At 34.6% G+C, this 25,029-nt stretch overlaps 2 protein-coding genes across 7 annotated transcripts in view; one reads left to right on the top strand and one right to left on the bottom strand.

Annotated features, from left to right (window-relative positions):
- Positions 1 to 16,612, top strand: part of LOC135122911 (protein abrupt-like) — a 91,209-nt gene extending 74,597 nt beyond the window's left edge. For 3 of the 6 annotated variants that reach the window (XM_064047427.1, XM_064047426.1, XM_064047428.1), the window contains exons 7-8: positions 7,875 to 8,151; positions 12,428 to 16,612. In XM_064047427.1, coding sequence (XP_063903497.1) covers positions 7,875 to 8,151; positions 12,428 to 13,160 — 1,010 coding nt within the window. In that variant the 3' untranslated portion in view covers positions 13,161 to 16,612. Of the gene's footprint in view, positions 1 to 5,811; positions 7,104 to 7,163; positions 7,641 to 7,874; positions 8,152 to 12,427 lie in introns of those variants that run through there. The other 3 variants (XM_064047429.1, XR_010279484.1, XM_064047430.1) reach the window with 3 other exon arrangements.
- A 3,649-nt stretch (positions 16,613 to 20,261) lies between these two features.
- Positions 20,262 to 20,980, bottom strand: LOC135122907 (cuticle protein CP14.6-like). Its single transcript, XM_064047400.1, has 2 exons — positions 20,790 to 20,980; positions 20,262 to 20,738 (listed from the first exon to the last, which is right to left on the bottom strand). Exons 1-2 carry the CDS (start codon positions 20,799 to 20,801, stop codon positions 20,346 to 20,348), a joined length of 405 nt encoding a protein of 134 aa, XP_063903470.1. The 5' UTR covers positions 20,802 to 20,980; the 3' UTR covers positions 20,262 to 20,345.
- Between the last annotated feature and the right edge of the window lie 4,049 nt (positions 20,981 to 25,029).

Genomic DNA, 25,029 nt, shown 5'->3' with positions numbered 1-25,029 from the left:
GCCCCAATTTTTGTCAATCTGCGAAAAATACAGCTACAATTTCAAAGAGAAAAATAAAAATGTCGAGTTGTCTAATATCTCGAATTAACTGTGTTCTACCTCTCTGTAGAATCTTTTGATATTAGACAAGTAATGAGAATTTTTTTGCACTTATAGGAGCCCAGAAAATATTTCCTTACAATCTAGCTATATTTCTATAATAATTACGTTATCAATATATTTTTGCGTCATTTAAAACCGAATTGTATAAAATCAGTTTGAACTCGGCCGAGAGCTCGTACAATCGTTCAAAAAAATTTCTTCCTCTTATTCTAGAGTGGCATTTTACTCATAAATTACACAAATAACCAAGTATTCTATCTTTTAATTTAGAATTGAATCTCAGTATATTAAAAATTACATTCCAATTAAATTATTTCCAACTATACAGAGTGTTCTGTTTTTGAAACATAGTACACAACTTGGTATTTTTAAATAGAACACCATATATATGCAATCCTTCCTAGGCTTTAAAACCACCACACTTTGTGTTTGCAATCCTGATGCGACGTTGTCACGTTATTCCAATTACTTTAATTTTTTAGGCAATAAGTATTTCACAAAAAAAAATCTGCGTTATAATATTTTATAGAGAGATTTGCATTCTTGTGGTATGAATTGAAGTGGTAAAATACAGGGTGTTGTATTTGAAAAAGTGCAATATCGATATTTCAAAAGTGTAATGTTTTAGAATTTTTAGAAAACACTGGATGTATTAAAATTTAATTTAATTGATACCACAAACTATTATTTCTATTTATCTCCCTCTAAAATATTGTCTTACAGATTTTAAAAGTAATCCGATTGCGATTTTTTGTTATAGTTTCGCCAGTTCTAATTCGGTTTTCTGATGTGTAAAAGTTAACATTCTTAACAATAGGTTACTACTGCCGGTAATGGGATGGTCATAAATAAGGATTTAACCATTCTACTGTATAATGGTAACGGCATGGTTAAATCCTTATTTATGACTGTCCCATCACCGGCAGTAGTAATCTATTGTTAAGCAAGTTAACTTTTACACAAATTAAAACTGGAGAAACTATAACTCCTCGATTGCTAAAAAATGTTACGAAAATTTGAATAACGCGGCAACATTGCATCAGAATTTCAAAAGTAAAGAACAGTTATATAGCCTACAATAAAGTCAATCAAAGTATGTAAAAATATACAGAAAACCAGAACACTCTTTATAGTTGAAAATATAATTAATCAGATATATAGCATTACATAAAGTTACAACTCAATTTTTAGTATGTTTTTTCCATGACATAAATTGACTTTTATCGTTGTGAACTGACATTTTATTGATCATGAAAACCGAAAAAAAATCAAAACTGACTTTTGAAAAACTAAAAAAAAAATATAGTTTCAATTTTTTATGAGCATACAGGGTGATTCAGAGACTATTATTTAATTTTAATGGAAAATTATATGTCAAAAATAAGTAAAAAGTTCTAGCAAACATATGTCATTTCTTAGAAGTAGAGAAGTTAAGTTAAATTTGCTGTTATCGAAATTACTTTTCACTATCGTTAATTTATCAGCAAAACTATTCTTGAACACCTTAAAAATTTGATTGTTGCCTTGGAAATGCCACTATTACCTACGTATTTCTTTGGTAACGTAAAAATTGAACGAACTGTGACCAAGGTGTTAAAGTAAGAATTGTATCCTAATAATTAACTCCGGTGGAAAGTAATTTTGATCAATTACGAAATGTTAATATTTTCTTATAGTCATAGTTTAAAAAAATTGACCATGCATTATTTACTTATTTTTGCCATATAATTCACCATTAAAATTATGCAGTAGCGTTCTGAGTCACCCTGTATAATATGTAAACAGATTTTTTTCGTTTATTCAGTTTAATGTAAAATCATTGTCAGTTGTCGAATACTAAAAATTTCAGTTATAGTTATGGAAATAAGGAAGTTATTTAACTTTTGGAAAAATTAGTTTCAATGTCATTTTCAAATTTTTTATTATAGTTAAAAAAAGAAAGCAAACAAGGCGCTATACAAATTTAAGTTTTAATATCATTCTTATTATTGCGAAAAATTCACAATTAAGCTTTGCTAAAAGACTGATATCAAAGCCCAAAAATTTCAGTTGTCGCTATGGAAATAGAGCAAAAAATTTGAGAAAATTATCTTTAATTATTTTTGGAATATTTGTTAAAAAAGTTCCATTTATTTGACTATGGATTTTCTTTTTAAGTTCCAAGATCACAGCAGTCAAAAGACAAATATTCGCGCTATTTTTGTTATTTATCGTTTCCTGCGCAGCATGTACATTTTATGAAATTTTATGGTAAAAGTTTGATTTGTTTGCAACAAGGCTACGAAGAAACCGAACCTCTTTATGTAGATTAGTTTGTAAAATTGAATACTTTATTTATTTTGAGATCATGTATTTTTCTGTTTTCTTCCCGGACCCTTCCGTTAAGTTAACAATCAATTTTATACGAGAAGACTTCAAGGAATGTATCTTTAAATTCGTCTGTCTCGCTTCTGCTCGAGGCAGGAGTGGGTACTTTATAGCCTTTATATCTGATTTTGAGCCTCGAGCGAAAGCAGGGCAACGGAATTCAAAGTAACATCCATAACAAATTATTTACAAAGACTTGCATAAAATTCCTGTCCTTTTAGCTGCAGTCATTGACTTAAAAATCGCTTTCTGCTAATTTAGTAGATCTACTATTTGTAATTTGTCGCCGTTCGCAATAAACATTTCCACCCTCCCAAAATCTCTACCTTTGACGATGTTTTCCACTGATCGATCGTCGCAGGATACGAATACCCCTTCCGATGTCTCCGTATTTTTCACAAACATCAACATCCACTCTCTTCTAACTTATGGCCGCCATTTAAACATCTGCCATTCTGTTAATCCGATTCCCATTCGGAACAAACTCACCCGTAAAGAAATCGAAACGTTGTTGTGACGTGATTCCATGTCCTCTTTTCCATCTAATTCTCCGAACAGAAGTCAACTTAAACACCGGCTTCATTTATTAATAATTTTCGTCGAACGTAGCAAACCCGATTAGGGGCTTTTCATCGTGGCTTTTTTCACCAGATGTGCAGGTGATAAGAAGGGAAAGTTTTAAGTACTAACCCTAAGCCGCTGATTTCTATCTGCCGCTTTTTGTTCTTGCTCTTATAGAAGAAGTTGGGACATTTTTCGACGGCTGAGGGGTATATAAAATGGCAAAAACCGGTTAATTTAGTGTCATGAACTTGAGGTATAATAAATGGTTGACTACTTAAAGATGGTCATTGAATGGGAATATTTTTCCACAGTATTAAAATTTTGGCGATAAACATGAAAATATGGCGATTTTCGGAGCCGGTTATTATAATGATGTTATTCACTCTGAATTTTATGGGCGATGGGAGATGATTATTTTATAATCAGGATTTTTCAACTCAAAGTATTTCAATTATCTTTTTATAAATTGTGTTTTTATTTGGGTACATAATGGGTACATAAGCGTAATTAAGGGAACGTTCACTGCACGAAATTTTATTAATACCGTAATGTTTGTGTCTGGCTGCTTTTTCATTTTTTCTTTCTTTTTACAGGAGAGGTAATTAGCACGCAGCGGTAATGTACCGATGAAACCCGAAAACAGACATTCCTGTTGATTTTTTCTTTCTTTATGATCGTTTCAGCTTGACAATTGATATTAACATGAATTTATGGAGGCGTGATGTTCATCAGACATTGCCCACCGGTATGAAATAATTCACGACACACCTTGAATTTTCTTGCTCGCTTTCGTCCTCAAATTTGTTTACCTCGCAAAATTTCCTAATTTTTGTAAAGCAAAATAAATACAAAAGTTTAAAATGACCTAAGGTGACGATGGCCATAAAATTTGGTGGAATTTGGCACACCCTGATAAGTTTACATTTGAAAACTGTATCCTTGATATTAATCTTGAAAAAATTGCTTTCGAAATTGAACGCATACATTATTATCCATAAAAATGAGAGGATATAGATGATTTACGTTCTAGACCATAAGGAAGTTTGGTAACGGCGTTTTTTGTCGTTCCTGTACATCGCTAATGATCAAATTTTGGTTGAAATTGTTTCGATTTGTGGGAATTAGGAAGTTTTGCGTTGGACGCATGATCGTTTTTTGGAGTCGCTGAACTCAATAGAAAATGTAGACCTTATTTTTATGTGGAACTAGGATTGAGATGCATTGGTGAATAACACATTTATGAAAACATTTCGATTTCTGGAATATAAAAGGAAATGAACACATTTCAGCGGATATTTCTGTAGGTGTGAGAAAATCCCGAGAAAGCTCAGAAATACAGAAAAGCTGTTTATCACCAAGTGTACTCGGGGAAAAGAACGGCGAATCGTCGACCGAGTCGGAAAAAAGGAAGAGGAAGACGCAACGACGTATAAAAAAGAAGTGTGCGTAGGGTATGTCAGTGTTTCGCCTTACATTACCGGACTGTATCAGTCGGCAATACAGGCCTCGTTATCGACTGTTCGTGCTTGGACGCTATAACGCACATTTATTACTTTATGTTCGATAAAGTCCCCATTGCTTTGGTATATTTTAAGAAATTACTCGTTGCCTACTCGTATTTTACTTTTACGTCGACAGATTACGTCTTTCTTGGGCATTAATTTTATTACGCTCGGGAAAAGGACCCAGTCATGGGCTTTTTTATTTCACAGAGTAATGCTCGCTATTGCATGTCAGGAAGGGGATAATGTAGTATAATGAAATGATATTAACTACCAAGCCCGAATTCGACGTTTTGCTAGATGCCGTTTATAGGTCACTTATATTTTTAGTTACATTAAAGTAACGATTTATCGCACCGTACCAACTATGCTCGGCGCTAAATTAGAAATTTTAATGCCTAACCGCGACGATCCGACCATTCATCGCAGTGCCAACGCGACCCTCTCTCCCCTACCGCGCTATATATTACTATTTTTAATTAAAGCTTTATTAGCTGATACCGAAAAACACAATCAATCGATTGATAGCAACGTTCCTTCAGATTCTATTTCACCTCCAATGGCTGGTCTGACTAAAACAGTAAGGCGCGAGATTTGTACCATGCAGACAATTAATTCCGTGTAAAAAAGTGCCAAAAGCGTCTCATTTTCTCGTATGTTTATAAGTTCAAGGGCGTGAAGAAAAAATCTTGTGGTGCTGTGGATGCTAAAAGCGTCGTTTTTTCTCACGCCACTATTAGCCTAAAGACAAGTGAGGCCGCGATGTAGATCTAGCTTTCAATTTAAAATTGTACGATTCAAAAAGAGTAATTACTTTAATGATTTCAATTCAAACCAATTATGACCTCCATTATTTTAATAACTTTAAATTAAAGGATGTACTTAGCATTGCTCGAGCGAGCTCTTCAGACCATCTGAAATTTATTACACGACGTCGTTTTTATGTCGAAACTGAAATCAAAATAAGTTGCATCGAGTAATTGTGGTAATGCCCAAGATGGAGCGAGTAGGAAATAAAAATGGTCGTTAAACAGCTCGCAGCTCATACTTTACATTTGCGCGGAACCCCATAAAAAATACGAGGAAGCAGATAAGCAGTTATTAAAAAGGATTTATGGCTAATAAACGGAAGAATAGGAAAAAAAGGAAACGGACTTGTGCAGGGATAATGGCCAATTTGGTAATTGGAAGTGCAATATAGAATAGGGAAACACGAACTCGTCCAGATACGTTATTTTTCCTAACTTATTTACTAATGCCGCCTCTGTTGTTACAGGGGCGGCACAGCCGAATGCGTCTAATTGTTCCTGGCAGGAGAAGCCCAAATGTCAATACTGCGGCAGGCTTTACTCTAACTCCAGTAACCTAAAACAGCACATCATAAACGTGCACGTTCAAACCTCGCAGGAGAACTGGATCGTTTGCAACTTTTGCGGAAAGAAGTGCAAGACCAAGCACTATTTGATCAACCACCAGCTACAAGCTCATGGGATCAGACAGAGACAATACGCCCCCACATAGTACAGCTAGCCGGGGAATTTTGCGTTGAATAAGCCGCAGGAAAGCATCAGATCTAGGGATTTTCACGATGCTCCTAAAGTTTTTTTTACAAAAACAAAAATTAACTTTTACAGTAGACCGTCTTCCCGAAACGATAACACACTCAAGTCGTGTGTTCTTCAGTACACTGTGTCCTTTTTGAAGCTGGTGTACATTGAAATACATACAGTTTTCTGAAAATTTATCAATTTTGAGCTGTATTGCGATCTATTTTGACCATAATGAAGGCCTAGACACACTTGTTTTATATAAAATCGACTTTTTTTGGAAAAGGAGACGATTGGCGGTTGTTCCCATATTTTGGCGGCTGTAGCTTCACGGAATTCGTTAAAAAATGTCAAAAATACAACTTTTGACAATTATTCTCACTCTTTCTAGCGATTATTCGCACCCAGTGGGTTCACAAATATCAAGAAAACCATCAAATTTTGCCTAAAAATACTTATCAATTCCGAGCTATACCACAACCTGTTGTGAGCATTTTTCCTTCAGTAGTCCTCCAGAGTGCTCAAATCATGTTATAATATAGTTCAGAATTTATAATTTGTAAAAAAAATACACGTATATGAGTCAAATTTGATAGAGTTAAGAGTGTTTAGTTTCATGAACGACAGGAAAAGTGACAGGATAAATTTGAAACTTTTCACCAAAATGTGTCCTTACTTGAATCTATATTGGGAGAATCTAATTAAAGCCTAAACCGGATTTACTTAAACTGATGTTTCGTAATGTACTTAATCCAATATAGTTCCAAATTTGCCTTCATTGGTCGACTTAATCCAATTGCAATTAATTAGAATTTATTGATTGAGTAGATTCAGCAAGACCGGTAAAATCAGAAACCCATTCACTTAATCCGATGTATTATTTGTGTATTCAAGCAGATTTTTTCGTTAGAGAAAGTAAAAAGTCTGTATGTTTGTAAGCAGAATCCCGAACTTGATGTTTTTCTGTGAGCGGTTTGACGTAGCCTAGTTAGTCCGTCTTGTTTGTTGCTTATTGTATTTGGTAATTTATATTAATACCACATAAATGCAACTAAAAGTGCAGCGAGATTTGGCATTCCAGATGCCAGCACCAGCGGGTCAGGAAGATATCCAGCGGCCGAACAACCAGCTGGAGTACCCATCAAGTACGAGTGCCCTCTATGCGATCTGATTCTGCCTTCGATCAACGCTGCGAGGTCACATATTGATGAACACTATCCTAGAGACAGTCCTTTGTGTCCTGTGACTGAGTGCGGGAGGCGATTTTCACATCCTAATTCTGTACGAAATCATATGAGAAGCAAGCACTCCAAACAGTGGGATATTATGAAACAAATTAAATGGAGCTTGTAGAACTGTGCGAAACGGGATAATTGCGAGTGTTGTAAAACGGGAATTGACTAAAGAATTCAGAGGAACTTTGAACGGCGTCAAAGTGAAATTTGCATCACAGAGAGATTTAACATGTTTGACTTTGCGTTATTGTAGATACTAAATCTTGCATAAGTATTGTATATTTATTAGTTACCAGTTGCGCGAGATGTAGTGATATTTTGATTGCCAGTAAATTTTCCAAAAAAAAACACGCTTTTAATCATTCGTCACTTGAGTCCTGTAAAAAGTCGCTATGTGTTTGTCGCACGCACTCTGGTGCGCCAAACTCGAAAGCGCCACATTTTTGGTTACGTTTGTCAGACTGGCTATTTTGCTGGCGAGCTTTACCCTGTAAGTGTAATTGTGATTCTGAAACTTTGTGATGTAAAACAAGTAATTAAATTTGTTTTGTTTCTAGTTTCGAGGCGTTCTCTGGACATGATGAGAGTCAGAGCGACAGACCCTAGACCCTGTCCGAAATGCGGTAAAATCTACCGGTCAGCTCACACGTTACGAACTCATTTAGAAGATAAACATACGATATGCCCTGGTTATAGATGTGTGTTATGTGGAACAGTAGCGAAATCCCGAAATTCCCTTCACTCGCACATGTCTCGACAACATAGAGGAATTAGTACAAAAGACCTGCCAGTTCTGCCCATGCCCGCCCCATTCGATCCGGACCTAGCCAGCAGGTAAGCCGCCGAAACAAAAGAAAACAACCAGTCTTGCATTTCATAGTAATGCTTTTGTACCGATGGAGAAAGTCAAATACAAAAAGGAGCGGAAAAAATGTAGCGTTTTAGTCAGTTGACGGGTACTTGTTTGCATTACCAGAGAACAATGGTAAATAAGTGGCCCTAAGCACAATGGTTGCTTGAATGAGGCAAGGTTTGGCGCTTGTGGTCGCAATTTTTAAATCAGAAATGTACAATAAAACAGTTTACTGGGTTATTATTATAAGGTCGACTTTGAAACTATCAGTGTCAGTGGGGTGTCAGCGCTTGGAATGTTCCATTATGGGTCAGTAGGAATTTAAAGTAATAACCGTGGGAATGATATCACAGATATCGAAGTGTAGTTGAATTGCGTATTACCTGCTTGAAAGCATTGTTTGAAAACAGTCTGGATAATTACGGTTTATAAAAAAGTTCATTGTTTAACACGTTGCAAAAACGTTTGTTTTTGTGTATTGGAAACAAGAATTGTCTGTGTCATTTATGAATTAAAAATAGTAACTGTGTGGGTGGTTTACTGGTTTAAAACAAACATAAAAAAACTGCCATTCATTCATTTCATTATGAGTATCAGAATTTTTCAAAATTAATAAAACAGGAAAAAACGGTCCGGAACCGCCAAACTTAACACAAAAGCGGATATTTTTCGCCAATAAGGTCAGCTTCAGTGGCGGCTCGTACTCTACTGTACTGGAGGATCAATTTACGTATACATTTTATACACACCTTCTATAAACCCACCTTCTACTTTTCCAAACGCCTTAAATTTCAGCTCAATTCTTCTTTTTTGTGTTTGAAAAATGGTGGGCTTTAACCTTTCTTGAATAAACTTCTCTTCAAATAGGAAAACCACCGTTCGGTTTCCGCAGTTGCCATTGGTAATGTACACAAAATATTTATTAACACACCCCGAGAAAGTTTTTAAATTCTCTGTCGTTCGTCTTATACTGTAGAGTGTACCTACGTAGTCGTGTTGCCGAACGCGATTCGTTTATCTTCGGCAGTACTTTGTCATTGACCACATGGCTTCTTATGGCGCTATTTTAACTCTCTCGGCTTCAAGCGAATTTTGCTATAAGTTTATTTCACTCCCAAAGCTCTAGGTATAATACTCTGCGTGAGGTCAATACTTAAATTGACCCAACGATCCACGATTCAAAATTGTTGTCTTGTCGTTGCTTTTTTTATTCAGTTTTTTTTCTTTTAATGGTTTTAATGGGACACTAAAATTAGTTAATACTTGATTGGCGATTTGTTTATTTACGCTTCAGAGACGATTTTCACTCCGACTAACCAAAGGAAACCCTGTATGAAAAATGATTTGAATTCGAGCACTTTCGTGTAGGCAAAGTCTTGCTTTTAACCTTTAGGGAAATGCGTTGAACTCGCCAACATTCTTCCAGTGAGCAATAGTCATTTGTATAGAATATTTTAGATTCCCTATAGATTCTGTAGTTCGACATACTTTTTTCAGCCACGTTGTTTCGAAAGTATGCATTCCCATGCGGTTTCTCCTTCGGAAATAATAAGAAGTAACTGCTGGATGAAACAGAGTTATGGAGGTACACAGCAATCGTAAATAATTCATGTCATATGGAATTTTTTAATCGAATGTTTAGCGCTTTGTACTGTGAGAAACGAGACCTGGGCAAATACATTTCCACTGTCGCAGAGTTAGTATAGAAATTGAAGCATTAAAAATGAAAAACATTGTTTGCGACCAATATATCGTATCGATTTTGGTGGCATTTAAATTGTTTATATTTCCACGTTTGTTGCTAGTGATTTGTAGGGGAAAATGTGACCAAGACGCACTTCATAAATATTTGTTATAAATATTATATATTGTTCCTAAGGGGTACGTTATAAATCAATAGAAACAAATTCAGCGACAGTGGCTGTAATATTCCGGTTATTGCCAGCAGGCTCCGGTTTTACAGTTCCAACTAATCGTATAAAATCTGGGTAAATTATTCTTCTAATTGCTTGCCGCACATCTACATTTCTGAGCTGAAGTGTTTATGGCACTCTGTTGGTTGAGAAAGTAAGAATTGATTCAAGTCTAAGACTTGAGCCTTGACGTACCCCGGATGTTGCAACGCACTCTTTAAATATGTTATCATTATTCGACTCAACAAGTTTGACAATCTATGGCACCACATTGAGGAAGCTAAGTTGTATTCTTTAAAAGAAGTTTATGATCTACAATTCTACGCAATCGAAGGCGTTTGAAAAGTCGTTATAAATGATTAGAACTATTTATCCATTTTGATGTTTGTGATGTAGATTTTCCGGCAACAAGTCCGGCTATTGATCCAAGTTGCATAAATATCCTTGTTATAGATTGAAATGATCCTAGCAAAAGAAGTCAATGAGAGCTAAATTGATATGGTGCATAGCGGTTTAGTCAACACATATCTTGCATCTCTAATCAGGAAGCCTGATGTTTGGTCATCACCTGCTGTTACCTTATTCGAAAAAGTTGCCATGATCTTTATTAAATCCTCTTCACAAACAGTTTATAATTTGAAAGTGTCCTAATAGGAGCGTATACCATTAACCGAGATATTAGATTTGTAAAAAGTCACATTTCAGAAGTCTTGAAACGAATTCCTTGAAGATACATATAATCACGAGAACGTGGAAACTACACCCAGTTGTCTCGTTTTCCTGAAAAAAAGTTAGTTTTTAGTTTTTCATTTCACACATGGGCGCTCATGGGGGGGGGGGGGGGGGAGCGGATTTATGCGTCTATCAACAAATCAATGCGTACACATCATTAATTTAGTAATGCCGAGCAAAAATCAGCCTTGGCAGTTCATATTAAGTTAGTGTTTGGTGACATTACGTTGATAATAAAACCTACGTTACCATGAGTGGGTTTGCGCATTTGATAGTTAAGTTGTCATTTGTTAATTTTCCAAACATTGGGATTTCCAACCTATTTTTGCAGTCCATTATTAACAGGCTTATTCATACCAAATTTTAAATATAACCTTCCCATAACTTGCGGTGTATAACAAAACAGCAGTTTTTTTATTTTTATACAATTTATCATCTTTTTCGTATTTTGGTGAAATTTTTCATTACGTATTTTTAAAAATCGATATCTCAGTTATTAACTTGTGAAAATTTCGGTTTTCGCTACTGCTTTCAGTTTATAAAACTCTAGACATTATCCAAGAAACATTATCGACTTTTTTTAAAGGAAATGAGATCCAGCAGAGTCAGATTTTGTCGATAATGATTTTTACATAGTGTCAAGATTTCTGTAAGCTGAAAATAGTAGCGAAAACTGCGTTCCGAAATTTCCATGAATAATAACTACGACATTGATTTTTAAAAATACATGATGAAAAATTTCACCAAAATTTAAAAATATGATGATGATGAACTTTCATTGTGTTATATAGAAAAATTTGTGGACAAGTTACATATATTTAAAATTTCGTAGCAATAACTCTGTTAATAATGGAAATATTAGGTACATTCCGGAAATATACAGTTTTTGGTGGTAGAATCTCTTGGTGAGACCGAGAATAGGCTTCGATGATAAATTTAGCTTCTAGAGTCTACATTTTTTCCCTAGATATCCTTTGTGATTTAAAGAAATCAGCGTTAAAATTTGATACAAAGTTTGTAATACAACCGCATCTAGGCATTTAGAGTGCTCAAAACGGATCAGATATAGCTAAGAAATTAGTGTTGTGTCTCGATTCATATGTAAATATTTCCTTTGAATTACCCTGAAGAGACTGACAGAATTTGCAGAGGTGGCGCCATCTTTTAAATTCCTCTAGATATACATGTTTGTTGAATACAAACGAAAAAAGACTAATTCATATTAGAAATATTATCTAGATACTACAATTAGCCTTGTTAAAAATGATATTTTGAGAAGATGGAAATGATATTTACTCCAAAGATCATAGAGATTGCAGGATGATGATTGTCCTCAATTACAAACAGGTGTTCATGGTGACTAACTTCAGTATTAGATCCAAGATCTTATGGCTAAAAATTGTTTATCATGAGATGTCCAAACTCTGCGTTACGACGACCTAAACAAGAGCAACTCCGTTACGATTTTGACGAAATCTCACTTTTTCAGACAATAGAACTGTTTTATTTTAACGCCACGTTTTCCGTCCCTTTGTCATAAGAGTAATTTCAATGCAGTTGAATTTTTGCATTTTTATGTAGTCCTTTTGTTGACCGTATTTTTTTCTTGTAGATTGCTAGCGAAGGCCGGTGTGAAAATAAGTCCCGCCGAGCTGCGAGCGCGCGCCTCCCCCACGGGCCCCCGCCGCTCCGACGTCAAGTTGGACGCGAAAAGCGCCTACTCAGGGGCGGCGTCCGAGGCGGGCAGCTCGATATGCGGCGACAACGACCCCGAAGACCTGACAATCTCGCACCAAAGGTATGGAGGGTTAGACCTAGCGCTATCACCCCCTCTCCACCCGCAGAATTCTAACTTTAAACTGAACAGGTTTAACTCGACGGGCCAGGCGGTGGCCGCCAAAAGCGTAGACTCTCTAGCTCACAATCTGTCGAAAGAGCCGTATCCCGCGCCCCTGCCGCCGCCGGTGTCGGGGGCCAATTCGACGGGCTCGGCCATCCTCGACACCTACCTGCAGTTCATCACAGAGAACAGCTTGGGTATGGGGATGATGTCCTCCGAGCAGGCGGCGGCGGCAGTGCACGCCGCCAAGCTGGCGCAACTGAACGCCATGGGGCTGGACAAGGCCTCGCAGCAGCACTTCCTGGAGAAGATGCAGCAGCAGATGCAGAGCGCCAACGAGATGATGTTGAAGCGGAGCGACGAGATCAGGCGGGGTGACGCGGAGATGGTGAATCACGAGAGGGAGCGGGAGAAAGAGAACGAGGAGGCGGAGTCCTCCGGGGGCGAGGAGGAGGACTATAGTGAGGACGAAGCGGAGCCGGAAGCGGTCAAAGCGGGGGAATAGTGTATAGGATGGAAGAATGAAAACGAAAACTGTTAGTTGTATATGTTCGAGGAATCAGTCGCCGCCACTCTTGCCAAGTATCATCCAACTTAATACTCATTTATTCCATCCAACTACCTCAGTTTTTATCTCATTATAGATATTTATTACTTACATTTCCTTTTATAGCGGGCTGCCGCTATAATAATACTAAAAATTCCATCCGTCTACCTCAAAGATAGTATAGGTTACGAGTGCAAGATAATAAGGGTTTTCAAGTGTATACGGTAATTTAGAAAAAAAAATAGTATAAAGTTTATATTGGACTACGTTGCAGTTATAAGATAACTTAAATCGGTGTTTCAGTAGGCTGTTGTGTAGGTTCGTACTGCATTAGACTATCTTGCCGGGTTGTTATACTTGCGATTTAGACCTGAATTATTTTCGCAACGGGTCCGTACATTTCAGTTTCGATACGGCACGCAAGCCCAGATTTAACAAAATGTTTTAATCCAATTACCTCCAACTCAGGTCGGATCAATATCACTACCTATAGAATTTTACGTGTTCCTATATAACTTAGTTACTATGCAACCGATACTTCCATAAAGAAAGATTTTGTCAAGTCTGTACTGCCGTGCTCAGAACCATGGTCCACGTATAAACATGTTTAATAGTGTCTACTCATTTTCACGTTTCGTATCTACTTATTAAATATGTTTATCGCAACATGTATACATACATTCAATTCAGGTGAAAATGGTACAAAGCGTTTTTGCCTTTACATCAATATTTTTGTACGTAACTTTAAAAAAAAGAAGAAATACTGAAATGTTACAACTTTTTGAGATTTACTTTATTTTATAGAATGCTTCCACATATGTTCGTATGCTTCCCGTTATAAGCAATTCGTAGCTATATAACAATCAAATACTATATAGACATGTGTACATATACATATGTAAACTCATGTTCATCACTCAGGATACTCCAATATCATTCTTACCGAAGTACAAATTTCCGTATCACTTTCTTTGTGTGCCGTTTCGTTTAACAAAAGAATCTCACAGTTCAGGGATTTTTCTCAGATTCTTGCCAACAATTTATCAGTATCAAATTATTTTTTACATTCTTGATTAGTCATGATCAGTGATAATTCGTCAGGTAAATAATAGCAAATAATCAGGTATCATCAAGTCATTTTCTAGGATTATTCATATAGCTTCATTGTATCATCAGTCACTAGGTTAAGTGAGAATAATAGTGCTTCTTTATTAGAATTTAGACTTCCAGTTCGACTTCCCCAGAACTCGTTGTCCACACGTACTTAACAATAATAAGCTTAACAAGACATGCGCATTACAGGCAACGCGATCACTTACTGAGTAGTTCTTCCATTTATTTATATACTGTTGCAATAGTTGTATACTCGTATTATTTATAAGTATTTTTTAATCATTTTTTTATTTCGTAAGTTTGACTCAGAAAGTACTTATTTTTATACCTCGCATTCATGCTTGTCGCTATAAGCCAAGTTCGATTGGTAGTTCGTTGTTTCCCGGTGGTAATCATTGTTAAATGTTCATAGAAAGTATTTGCTTACGTTCAAAGACAAAGCATAGTAAATAGACTAAAGAAACTAGAATAGCGATAGCACTCGAATAGAGGTCATTGTTAATTATTGAATAAGATTAACTATAGCATAGAAGATATTGTTAAATGCAAATACTTCGATGTATACCATAGGAGGAAGCACCTTCGGGTTTTGCCCTTAAATCGCCTGCATATTCGGTCCCAGTGAAAATACTTAAGTATATAAAACCGATAGCTTCAAAAAGCTCGTGAATATGCCGGATTACATACACACACTTGTTGATGGCAGCGGTTTAAGGACAAAACGATAATGTTTAAGCAAATATGAGCTTGAATACTGTTCCTTCCATAATTAGACTTTATTGAACGAAGGAACACAATATTTTTATGGTGCTTTTTGTTTCGGAAGATAACAATATTGATTTTGAGGTATGTTATTGTAAATAGTCTCATATTTCTTGTTAACACGTTATAATTATGTGACGTTTCAATTTTAAAATTAGCATTACTGTACATATTTTTTATTTTTCATTTAATACCAATAAAATGCAAATAATTATTATTAAGGTCTATACGATAAGGGAGCCATCCACTTTCTGCAGTTCTGTTTTCTCTCATTTTTTTCTTCTCGATTTTTTAACAGTAATCGTTGAATTCTCAAGGCTGCAGGATGAGGGGTGTTGAAGATGTCTCATTAATTTAATGCCGTTGTGATGTAGTATTATTTTGATATTGTTGTTTTTTCACGTTACCTACCTCATTTTTATGATTAGTGAGACTTACCTCACGTGACACGTATTAAAAACTCAGAAATGACATTGCAGATCTCTCTCCAATAATACTGGTATTTTTTGTACTTAAAGAAAAAAAAACAAAATATCAAAAAATATTTTTAATTTTTAAGCTTAGACGTGTACATACAGTTGTTTTATAGAATTTGCAAGAAATGATGTTAAGTATTTGTGAGAAATCCTTACGGGACTTATGGCGAGCTTATATAAGTGTGCAGTGCCATATATTAGGAAGACCTTTTTGCAATTTATTGTCCGCAGCAAATTGCAAAAAGTTTTGTGTTTTATATATAGGACTCTACAGCAGTCGTTAAGAAATGCAAATAAACCGGAGTAATGGTTCCTAATTTAGTACGGTTCCTCAACAATATTTTTTTAATCGACAACAGCAACTAAGCCTTCAGATAGTCCCGTATTCCTACTCACTCACGATTCTCTTTCGTTGTATTATTGAGATGTTTAATATTTTATTAAACTATAATATGTAGGGTCTGAATATTATGTGAAATGTGTTTATTGTTGAGGGACTGGGTGCCTTCAGAAAATAATTTAACAGCTGATCGTTAGAAACATCTAACGATATGAGGCTGAACAGAGTTCCTAACATAACTCCCTTTACGAGAGGTGAAAATACATTTAAAAACAAATAACTTGTAACTTTTATATAGCGTAGTGAACCGTTGACACCGAAATATAGTTTTGCTAAACGGCAGAATCGTATATACACTATATTATTATATGAAATAGGTGTATGTGTAAGAGTATATAAACTGATAGGTATACCTAAAATACCCCTGTGTCCTTTCATTATTTGCATTTCTTTATTTTTTACAATTCTTATTTATGTTGTACTTAAAATCGAAAAGATGTGAAGAATTTTTATTTTTGAGATTTTTATCGTTAAATGTGTAACGTTCTCTTTGTTTGTAATTAAAATGTTCCTAATATTTAAGTTAGGGTTATGTTAAGTTTTTATTGTCCTTGTTTAATTAGAGGTAGGTGCAATAAGATCAACACGATTAGTGACGTTATAAATAAATACCTATTTGCCATATTATTATTATTCTATTATTAATACGTTGTGTATTGCTTGGGTATCATTTATACATAATAAATTAATATTAAAATATTTTACCTTTTTTTATTCATACATATAGGGTTCAAAAACAGATACATAACAACGTATATGCAGTTAATGGATCACGTGAGCAAATTCAACCACTACAATTTTCAGATTAACAGGTTAATCACACTTTAATAATATTAAATTCATCTACTTTATAATCCAGCCGCACGTATTTTATACAATTAGAAAAATATGAACACACTGTTTTTGGTGTAAACTATTTGAATTATTCATTGCTGGGAAAGTTATTTAAATCACGTCGCTGAAGTTAGATTCACATTCAAATCTGCAGCTAACTTCAGTACAGTAGCCATGTATATTAGGTTGCCTATCCTTAAACCATAGAGTTGAAATTTTTCACAGTATTCTAGATAACTATTATTTAGTAACCCAGTTATAATTATTATTATTTATTTAATGAATATATTAATTAATTTGAACATATCTTGTCGATCAAAATTAAGAACTTCCTATTCAGAAAAGCTTGTCGAAAATTATACTTGTACACTACTTAATGAATGTTCATTTGGAAATATCTTTCGTAAGTAATTAGCTTGTAGTTACGATGTTCTGCATATAAATATAAAAAACTAAAATAAATATGGATCTGTTTAAAAAAAAACTTGGAAAACCCTGCATAATATGCGGTTCGTCCAGCATACTTACGGTCTCTTTTCCCATTTTCAAGCCGACATTGCAGTTATTAATTAAAATTATTAATGAGTTAGATCCGTTTTCTCCATGTTTGTTCTTTTTCGATTCTTTGAAGGTTGGATTTATAATCTGATTAAATACGAAATGAAGAATTACATCAAAGCTGGTTTTAATTTCAGTCCAGTAATTAAAAAGATCGAAAAAAGTGAAAAGTAATCCGAGACTCAAGTGGTAATTTCTAAAACCTTATTACCAAACACGGTAAAAATGATTAAGAAAGTCGTAATTGCAATTCTAACCCAGTAATCAAGCTGCACATTTTTATGCGCTGAAATTTATATCGTCATAACTCCATCGACTAGAAGAAAATATGTCTCTGACCACATATTTGTCTTTGTTTGTTTTTTTAATTAATCACTTCAATAATAGTGCAAAATTGCATTCCTCACGTATTTACAGTCACAATGACGTCTTTTTGTAAATATGTGCATAATTTAGTAAAATGTGCAGAAAAACTGTCAAACAATGAAAAAAAACTAAACAACCATCTTTAAAAATTTAAAAACAAAAAACTGAACAACCAAATCTAACAAAAGTTTAATTATTCACGTAGAATTCCTGCTCTCTGAGATACGACGAATACCGCATGCATGTCAAGGCTAATTTTTCAATAAAGCTTTATGTGATAATTTTTTTATAATGTCATCATCAATTTTTGCAGGAGAAATATGTTAATTTTGATAGATACAACGTAAAATTCATCAAAACATTACGCGGTTTCAAAAATTTGAGAGAATTAAATGAGAATCTAGCGATCCTTTGTGTTTGATTTTTGATAGAAATCGAAACAACATATCTTAATATCTAATTTAAGTAAACTAAATTATATTTTATGTTACTTCCTACTTAGATTTTGTGCTAATAATGCTACGTATTTTAGCAATGTCGTATACATGGTAAAACGTTAACACCAAAGTTTCGTGGTAAATGCTGTTTCAGTTTTATAAAATAACATATTCCTGTACTTGTGATTTATGAATCTGCCTTAAAGCCAGTCAACACGTTTATATAAGATCCGGTAAAATGTTGTGGACAGGTTTTATTTAAAATTTCATATCAATAAGTCTGTTAATAATGGATATATCATTTTCTAAAAATGCATTGAAAACCCCATAAGAGGTAAACATGGTGACTGGCCTTAATAAGTTTCGAGACAATTTTTAACCTTGCTTGCTTTGTGATAGAGTCTTTTTCTACCTGTTGTTGTTATCTCTTCCAAATACTCACCTCATTCTTCATTTCGCACATCTCATGTTTCATTTCACACACCTCAATTTTCATTTCGCATATCTTATTTTAGGGCAGAGTCATATTTCATTTTGTACATCTCGATTCTCATTTTACACATCTCATTTTTCATTTCCCACATCTAATTTCTCATTTCACACATCTCATTTTCATTTCACACATCTCGTTGCTCATTTCACATATCTCATTTCCCACCTCAAATTTCATTTCGCACATCTCAATTCTCATTTCACACATCACATATTCATCACACGAAAACGTAAAATCACATATGATTTTATAATTATTATTAAACGTTTTGTATTGTGTTATTTGTCTTCATATTTAGATTTAACAAAAGTATTTGGAAATAATAATTTATTTTTATTATTTATTCATTAATCTTTTCAGTTGCCAGAAATGTCAGAGGCACAGACTAATACATAAAAATAAAATTTAGCTGGCATCGCTACCAAATGACACCCGAGGTTGGACGGTTTTCACAATAAAAATTAAAATCATATTGCAACATTTTTTAGTAACATAAGAGGAACGTTGAGTCGATTAGAGCGTAGTGCTAATAAGATGAAAGTCGCAGGTTCGAGCTCCCCATGAGTCACTTTTTTTTCTTACACTGCGACTATTTTTTTTTCCTAAAAACTGGATTTGTTTGATATGAAATACATTTTTTAAGGCAAGATTTCTCTTGATCTATATTTTTCGAAGATTCGTGCTCAGAATGTTTGAAGAATTAACAATCGCTTTTCACAGTTATACAATATTTCACCTATGTGCAGTAAGTATACTACATCAGTATCTAATAAAATTTTATTGGTATTTCAAAGTTAACCATGAAGGTTAGATCCACAAAACATTAAATCACAAATTCAATGCAACCCTGGATGTTTCTAGCCCACTATACACTGGCGGCACGCTCTTTTTATTGGCGTCATTACCCCCCTGCATTGTCCGATAATCCCCCAAAGTAGCGGTTGTAAAATTTTACTAGGTACTGATGAAGTGTAGGAACTGTACTGGCTTGTTCGACCTTCTGCCATGAAATGCGACACATATCTGGAGTGGAGATATAAAAAGAGTTAATACAGTCAGTCAAAGTATCAGAAAATCATTCATAAACTACGAAAAGAAAAAAACGAAACACTGTTAGGTTAAATCACGAAATACAGTGACAAAAGCCATCAATGGTTCCTCCCTCCAAGATTTACAAGTGGACCCGTCCGGACGGCTTTGAGTCAACTGAGTCGTTTTATTGGTATTTTGTAGTATATTTCTCAAAGTATTTCCGCTCTACCAGCTCTGACTTCTTACAAATGGTAACGTTTTACGTAAGCTAACAGCCCTTGGAGTGGAAATGTGCATTCTTAACTCACACATAACTAGTTGTTCGTTATTTTAAAATATTGGAATGTTCTTATCGTTTTTGCCAAATTTTACGATAGAATTAATTCGACTTTTTTTGGAAATGACTGTTTAATAGTCGCCACCAGATTTTAATCTCGAAGTGGAATCATAAAAGTCCCACTTTAATAACTTAACTTTTGCAGTTCACTATAAACCAGGCTCAGAAACCGATTACGAATGCTTTGTTGAACGTTAGTGTTAACTATTTTGAACTGTGGGGATTAAATGGATAGACATTGTTCGACACCGTGTAGTACAACTTCATTCTTTTATTTCACGTTAAGTGACTTTAATATGTACATCAGTATAAAAAGCAGTCTCTACCAAAGTCATTTACAATTTCCTGCGAGCAGGTTCTTCAGGTTCGGGATGAGCAGCATTGTACTCCAAAGACCTCGCAATGGCAGCGGGAATTTCGGGAGCTACAGGAATATGGGCGCCCCTAGGCTGGAATCCATTTTCGTTGGCAACGTACTCGATCGTATACACAACTCCATCATCTCCGGTGTATTTGAACGAGCCCGTAACTTCAGCAGCTGCAGTTTCGGGGTTGTTGGCATTTTTTACGGTGCCCTCTTCCGAAGCTGAAATCCCGTTTCCAGTTTCGTAAGATGAGTGGTAAGATCCATCGAAATTGACTTCTTGCTCTTGCTTGACGATCGGGATGGGATCCTGTGAAGACACGGAGGCGGCGGCGGCGCAAGCCACGATGGCACAGAGTACGATCTGGAAATAAATGAGCTGTGGGATGGTCGGCGGTGATTGTTTTATACTCACGGCGGTTTTCATGTTTGGTGTGTTATCAGTGAGATGAAGATTCACTTTGATGTGGACACTCCTTCTCGGGTTTATTTATACTAATCACGGGCTCCTCAAACTGCTGTGTTGTAATAGAAGTTATATTGTGTTTACAAAATGTTACTCTCATCTTCTTGTCAAGGTTGATTCTTCTCCAAATTTCAAGGCTAAGGAATCTAATTAACTGCACCTGAAAAAAATGTAAGACGTGTTGCATCATCGATTCAGATGTGACAAACATGAATTTTTGCAAAGTAATTAAACGTGTGCTACGGTTTGCACGAACTGTGTTTTAACATTCCTCTTGAGCACAAGGATACATTTTACGAATTCGTGACATTTGAAGATGCTTCCTATTTTGTCCACGTTTCCTCTAGCGTAAGCAGACGCTACCTAGATATTCTGGCGTCTGCTTCATTAAAAAAAAATAATCGGATCAATACAAATGTTTGATTAGTCATCGCTTTGGTAGGTAATGAATTCGTGACAGCACGAGATCCTTCAGCCAGGTATTTTTGAGAGATTTAGATGCTTGCCCTTTACATCGATTAACAGGAGCTATAACATTATTCAGACCGTACATTAAAACGTTACGAACAAATTACTAAATTAACATATTATATCATAACACTGTGATAAACATTGGATAATCTGTATTAATAACACCGAAAGTAAAAGTGTAAATATCTTTGAAGGTAGTTAACTGGTATATTGATTCTGTAAAATAGTGTGTTTAATTATGCATCATTCTTTTTGTGTATTGACATTAAACAAATTACTGTTTTCTTTGAGCGCTTCATGAAAGGTGGTAAAAGAATTCGGTATCCGTGAGAAAATCAAATGTCATGAGCAATTACTGGACATGGTATCTACAATATCTTATTAAAACTGTTCCCAAAGTCACATCATCACGCTTAAGATTTCTATCGTAAATTACAAAAATCCTGCCACCCATAAATCTCAGTAGTTAAGACGAACGCCGCCTCCGCTTTGCCGAGTCGATATTTTCATCAATAGATAATAATAATTTATGTGAGGCTTCGCCTCTCAACTAAATAATTTATAAAATTCGGTCCCAATGCACCCAACGCCGATAAATCGCCAGAAAGCTGCAGCTTCGTTGTCACTTAACATTATTTACTTTTCTGCACTGTGTTGATTCTAAGTAAATCACGTACTTAAGTTATGAAATTTTTAAAGGATTGTCTCGATGCATAATGTCGGCTTCATGATTTCGAAACGATCTATGCAATCAATAACGTCTGAAAAATTGTGTCACCGATGTTGCTAATTTTGATGGGAGGTGTAACTGCTTGTCAATTCCATCAGTTGAGAAAACTAGCATTTGTAGACAAATCGCACGTTAAATATTTAAACCCGTTTTGTCTGTTCTTAAATTATTCGACATTGATTAATCGAAGAATTAGCTCCTTTACATTTTTATGGACGTTCGAGCACGCAGAAGCAGCACCTGTGTTGTCACTGCTAAACGAGTTGAAAATTTGATTCGAGATTAAAGATTAAGTCATTACTTAAGTAAAGTTTAAATTGGCTGAATATTTTTGAATAAGTGTATGGAGTTGACATAACCTACTTAATGCAGCTTGTTGTTAAAACTAATAATAATAACTAAGTGCCATGATCTGTGCTTATTTACACGGTATAAATATAAGTAAGGAATGACGACTAATTAATTCAAGTTTGCTACTACGTTTCACAGTCGTCTGGTTATCTCCAAAAATATTTATATTGATTTTGCCGAATTGTTACACACTGAGACGAAATCTAAACTTAACAAGATGATCTTCCGAAAAATACGTCTTTTCCACTTTTGAATCAATTTAAAAACACGTGCCAAAGTGTCGCCTCATGGTAATAATATGACGAGTATTATACAAAAAACTTATTTAAATGCACGTGTACTTTTTTATTGTTTTTACTAGTTGGCTTGTTGCTGACATTTGTACACAAAATATTCGCAGAACCATTCACGTAATTTCGTTTTATTAATAGAATTACGTTAACGTTTTATAAGGTCGATGATTTTCTCGAGTACTCGTAACACGTCAAGTATTTTCGCGTATTTGATGCGATTTGTTACACATTTCGCGTTCATTGAAGATAATTACGCGATATCCAACAATTTCAGTTCATAAAACATATTAAATCATAATAAAACATCATAAAAATGGATTTTAATGAGATTTGTAGTCGTTAATTACCTAAATACGCGAAAGCATTAAAAATAAAAATTTCAGCTAATTAAGTTCGGAAAAACGCCACAGAGTGTGGAGAGAGAAAATAAATTGGGTTTGCACACAAATTATTAAACAGGTGAAATTATTTTCTAAACATTTCCAACGTTTCGAAACAGATTTAATAATTTTGGTCGACGTCGCCGTATTTTCATTAATTATTTTAAAAAGAATGGACGCAGTCTTGTAAAACTCCCAGAGTCTAACACAAAAGCTTAAATAAAACACGTAAACAATTATAAAAAAATTGGGAAGTAATTCGACCAAATGGCATGACCTCAGATGGTACTTTCACACGGAATGAGTTTTTAATTTATACTTTTCATGCGAACAGAGACATGTATAATTGTAAAACATGCATCAAAAAATAAAATTCTCGTTAAAAAATCTTCGTTATATTCTTAAAATCTGATCATATTTATTAGTTTCTGGTGCACTGTGAAAGAGTTATTCCCAGGAATGTCTTGTTTTACTGTTTCTTGTTGTTTTACAACTTCTAGGAAACGAAAATGCAGGTTTCTTATTGCATGTCTGTCTTGATTAAAATATATTTATTTCTAGTAGAAAATTTTATATTAATCGACAAATGTGTCTTTGGCCGCAATTTTGGTTGCGTCTTGATAACAATAAAATTAATATGTCAATGTTCACTAAAAGTTAATGATATACTATAGATGGACGAGGTATTTGCTGTCCTTCAGTTAAATGTGAATAGTTTTACTGCTTTTTGTAATTACTGCCTCGTATATCCGGTTATTCCGTTTTCTTATTCACTCAATTTATTTAAATATCTCTATCATTTTGTTTTTTGTCACCGTTTTTTGCACTTGCATCGGCTTGTCCTAAAAAAAAGTCCACGCTTTCGGAAATACTTTGATATTACATAATTATATTTAAATATATTCTATACAATCCAGTTTTGCACATTATTTTATTCTAAGAAATACAGAAGTTGTACTAATGTAAAAAGTAGTAGTAATCAAAATTATGAACACTAAAACTGTAGCAATAAATCATTTAAAACTTTTATAAGTGATATAAAACACATTTTTTTGGAATTATCCCAATGTGATGTCCTACACCGTGTTACATCCTTTATTTGCCTTTTTCGCATTCCGCGGACACACAAACTTTTTAAATTCTCGGCACTCCGACGTAATATATTGCCAATTTTACAAATATTTTTATCAGCTTATTCCATCGATCGAGTACGTGACTTTAATTACGCACAGTTCCGCAATATTTTATTCTTAAGTTAACCGCCGCCGCGGTTATTGGTATAAAGAATTTTATGAATAAATATTCCGGGAAAGACCTCCGAATCTAACGGCGCCGTTTTCGCTTCAAGGATAATTACAAAGCCACAGAATATCATTTCGTCCTTGCGCAAAGCGAAGCGGTTAAATGCAAAGATCCATTCCAACAGCTTGTATTTGTATACAATTCCTTATATTTATTTATAACTGCGGTACTTTCGGAATTAAAACTTGTGTTGTACAGTTTTGGTAAATAAAATGTATGTATTTGTTAAGGAGTTTTTTTCCACGCGTGTTCTGGTTTGCCGCACCAACATTTGTTTTATATTGTTTACTTTTCGAACAAAAACTTTATATTAAACTTTAATAATAGATTATTAGAAAGTTTGCAGTGTTTTTGGGGCAAATATTAAACTTAATATTGACTATTTACAAAGTTCGCACATTCTTGCTAAAACACAATTTGAAAAAAAGTTGTTTAAAAATTTAATCCACACTATTATTTGATTAAAGAATGAAATTATTTAGAATTTCGCTCGCACCTCTAGCAGAAGCTAACACATTCAAAATATTAGATATACTTGGTTCTTTGATGACAATGCGCTGTACAGAGTGTTCTATTTTTAATACGTAACACAAAACTTAGTTTATTTATAGGAATGCCTAGGAATTTTTATAAATTCTTATTGACACCTTCTTAGGATTTAT

Source organism: Zophobas morio, unplaced genomic scaffold (genome assembly GCF_036711695.1).
Source record: "Zophobas morio isolate AGI-343-1 ecotype UQ-CSIRO unplaced genomic scaffold, CSIRO_AGI_Zmor_V1 ptg000005l, whole genome shotgun sequence".
Lineage (NCBI taxonomy): Eukaryota > Metazoa > Arthropoda > Insecta > Coleoptera > Tenebrionidae > Zophobas > Zophobas morio.
Note: the sequence above shows the minus strand (reverse complement) of the source record. Positions and strands in the feature narration are given on the sequence as shown.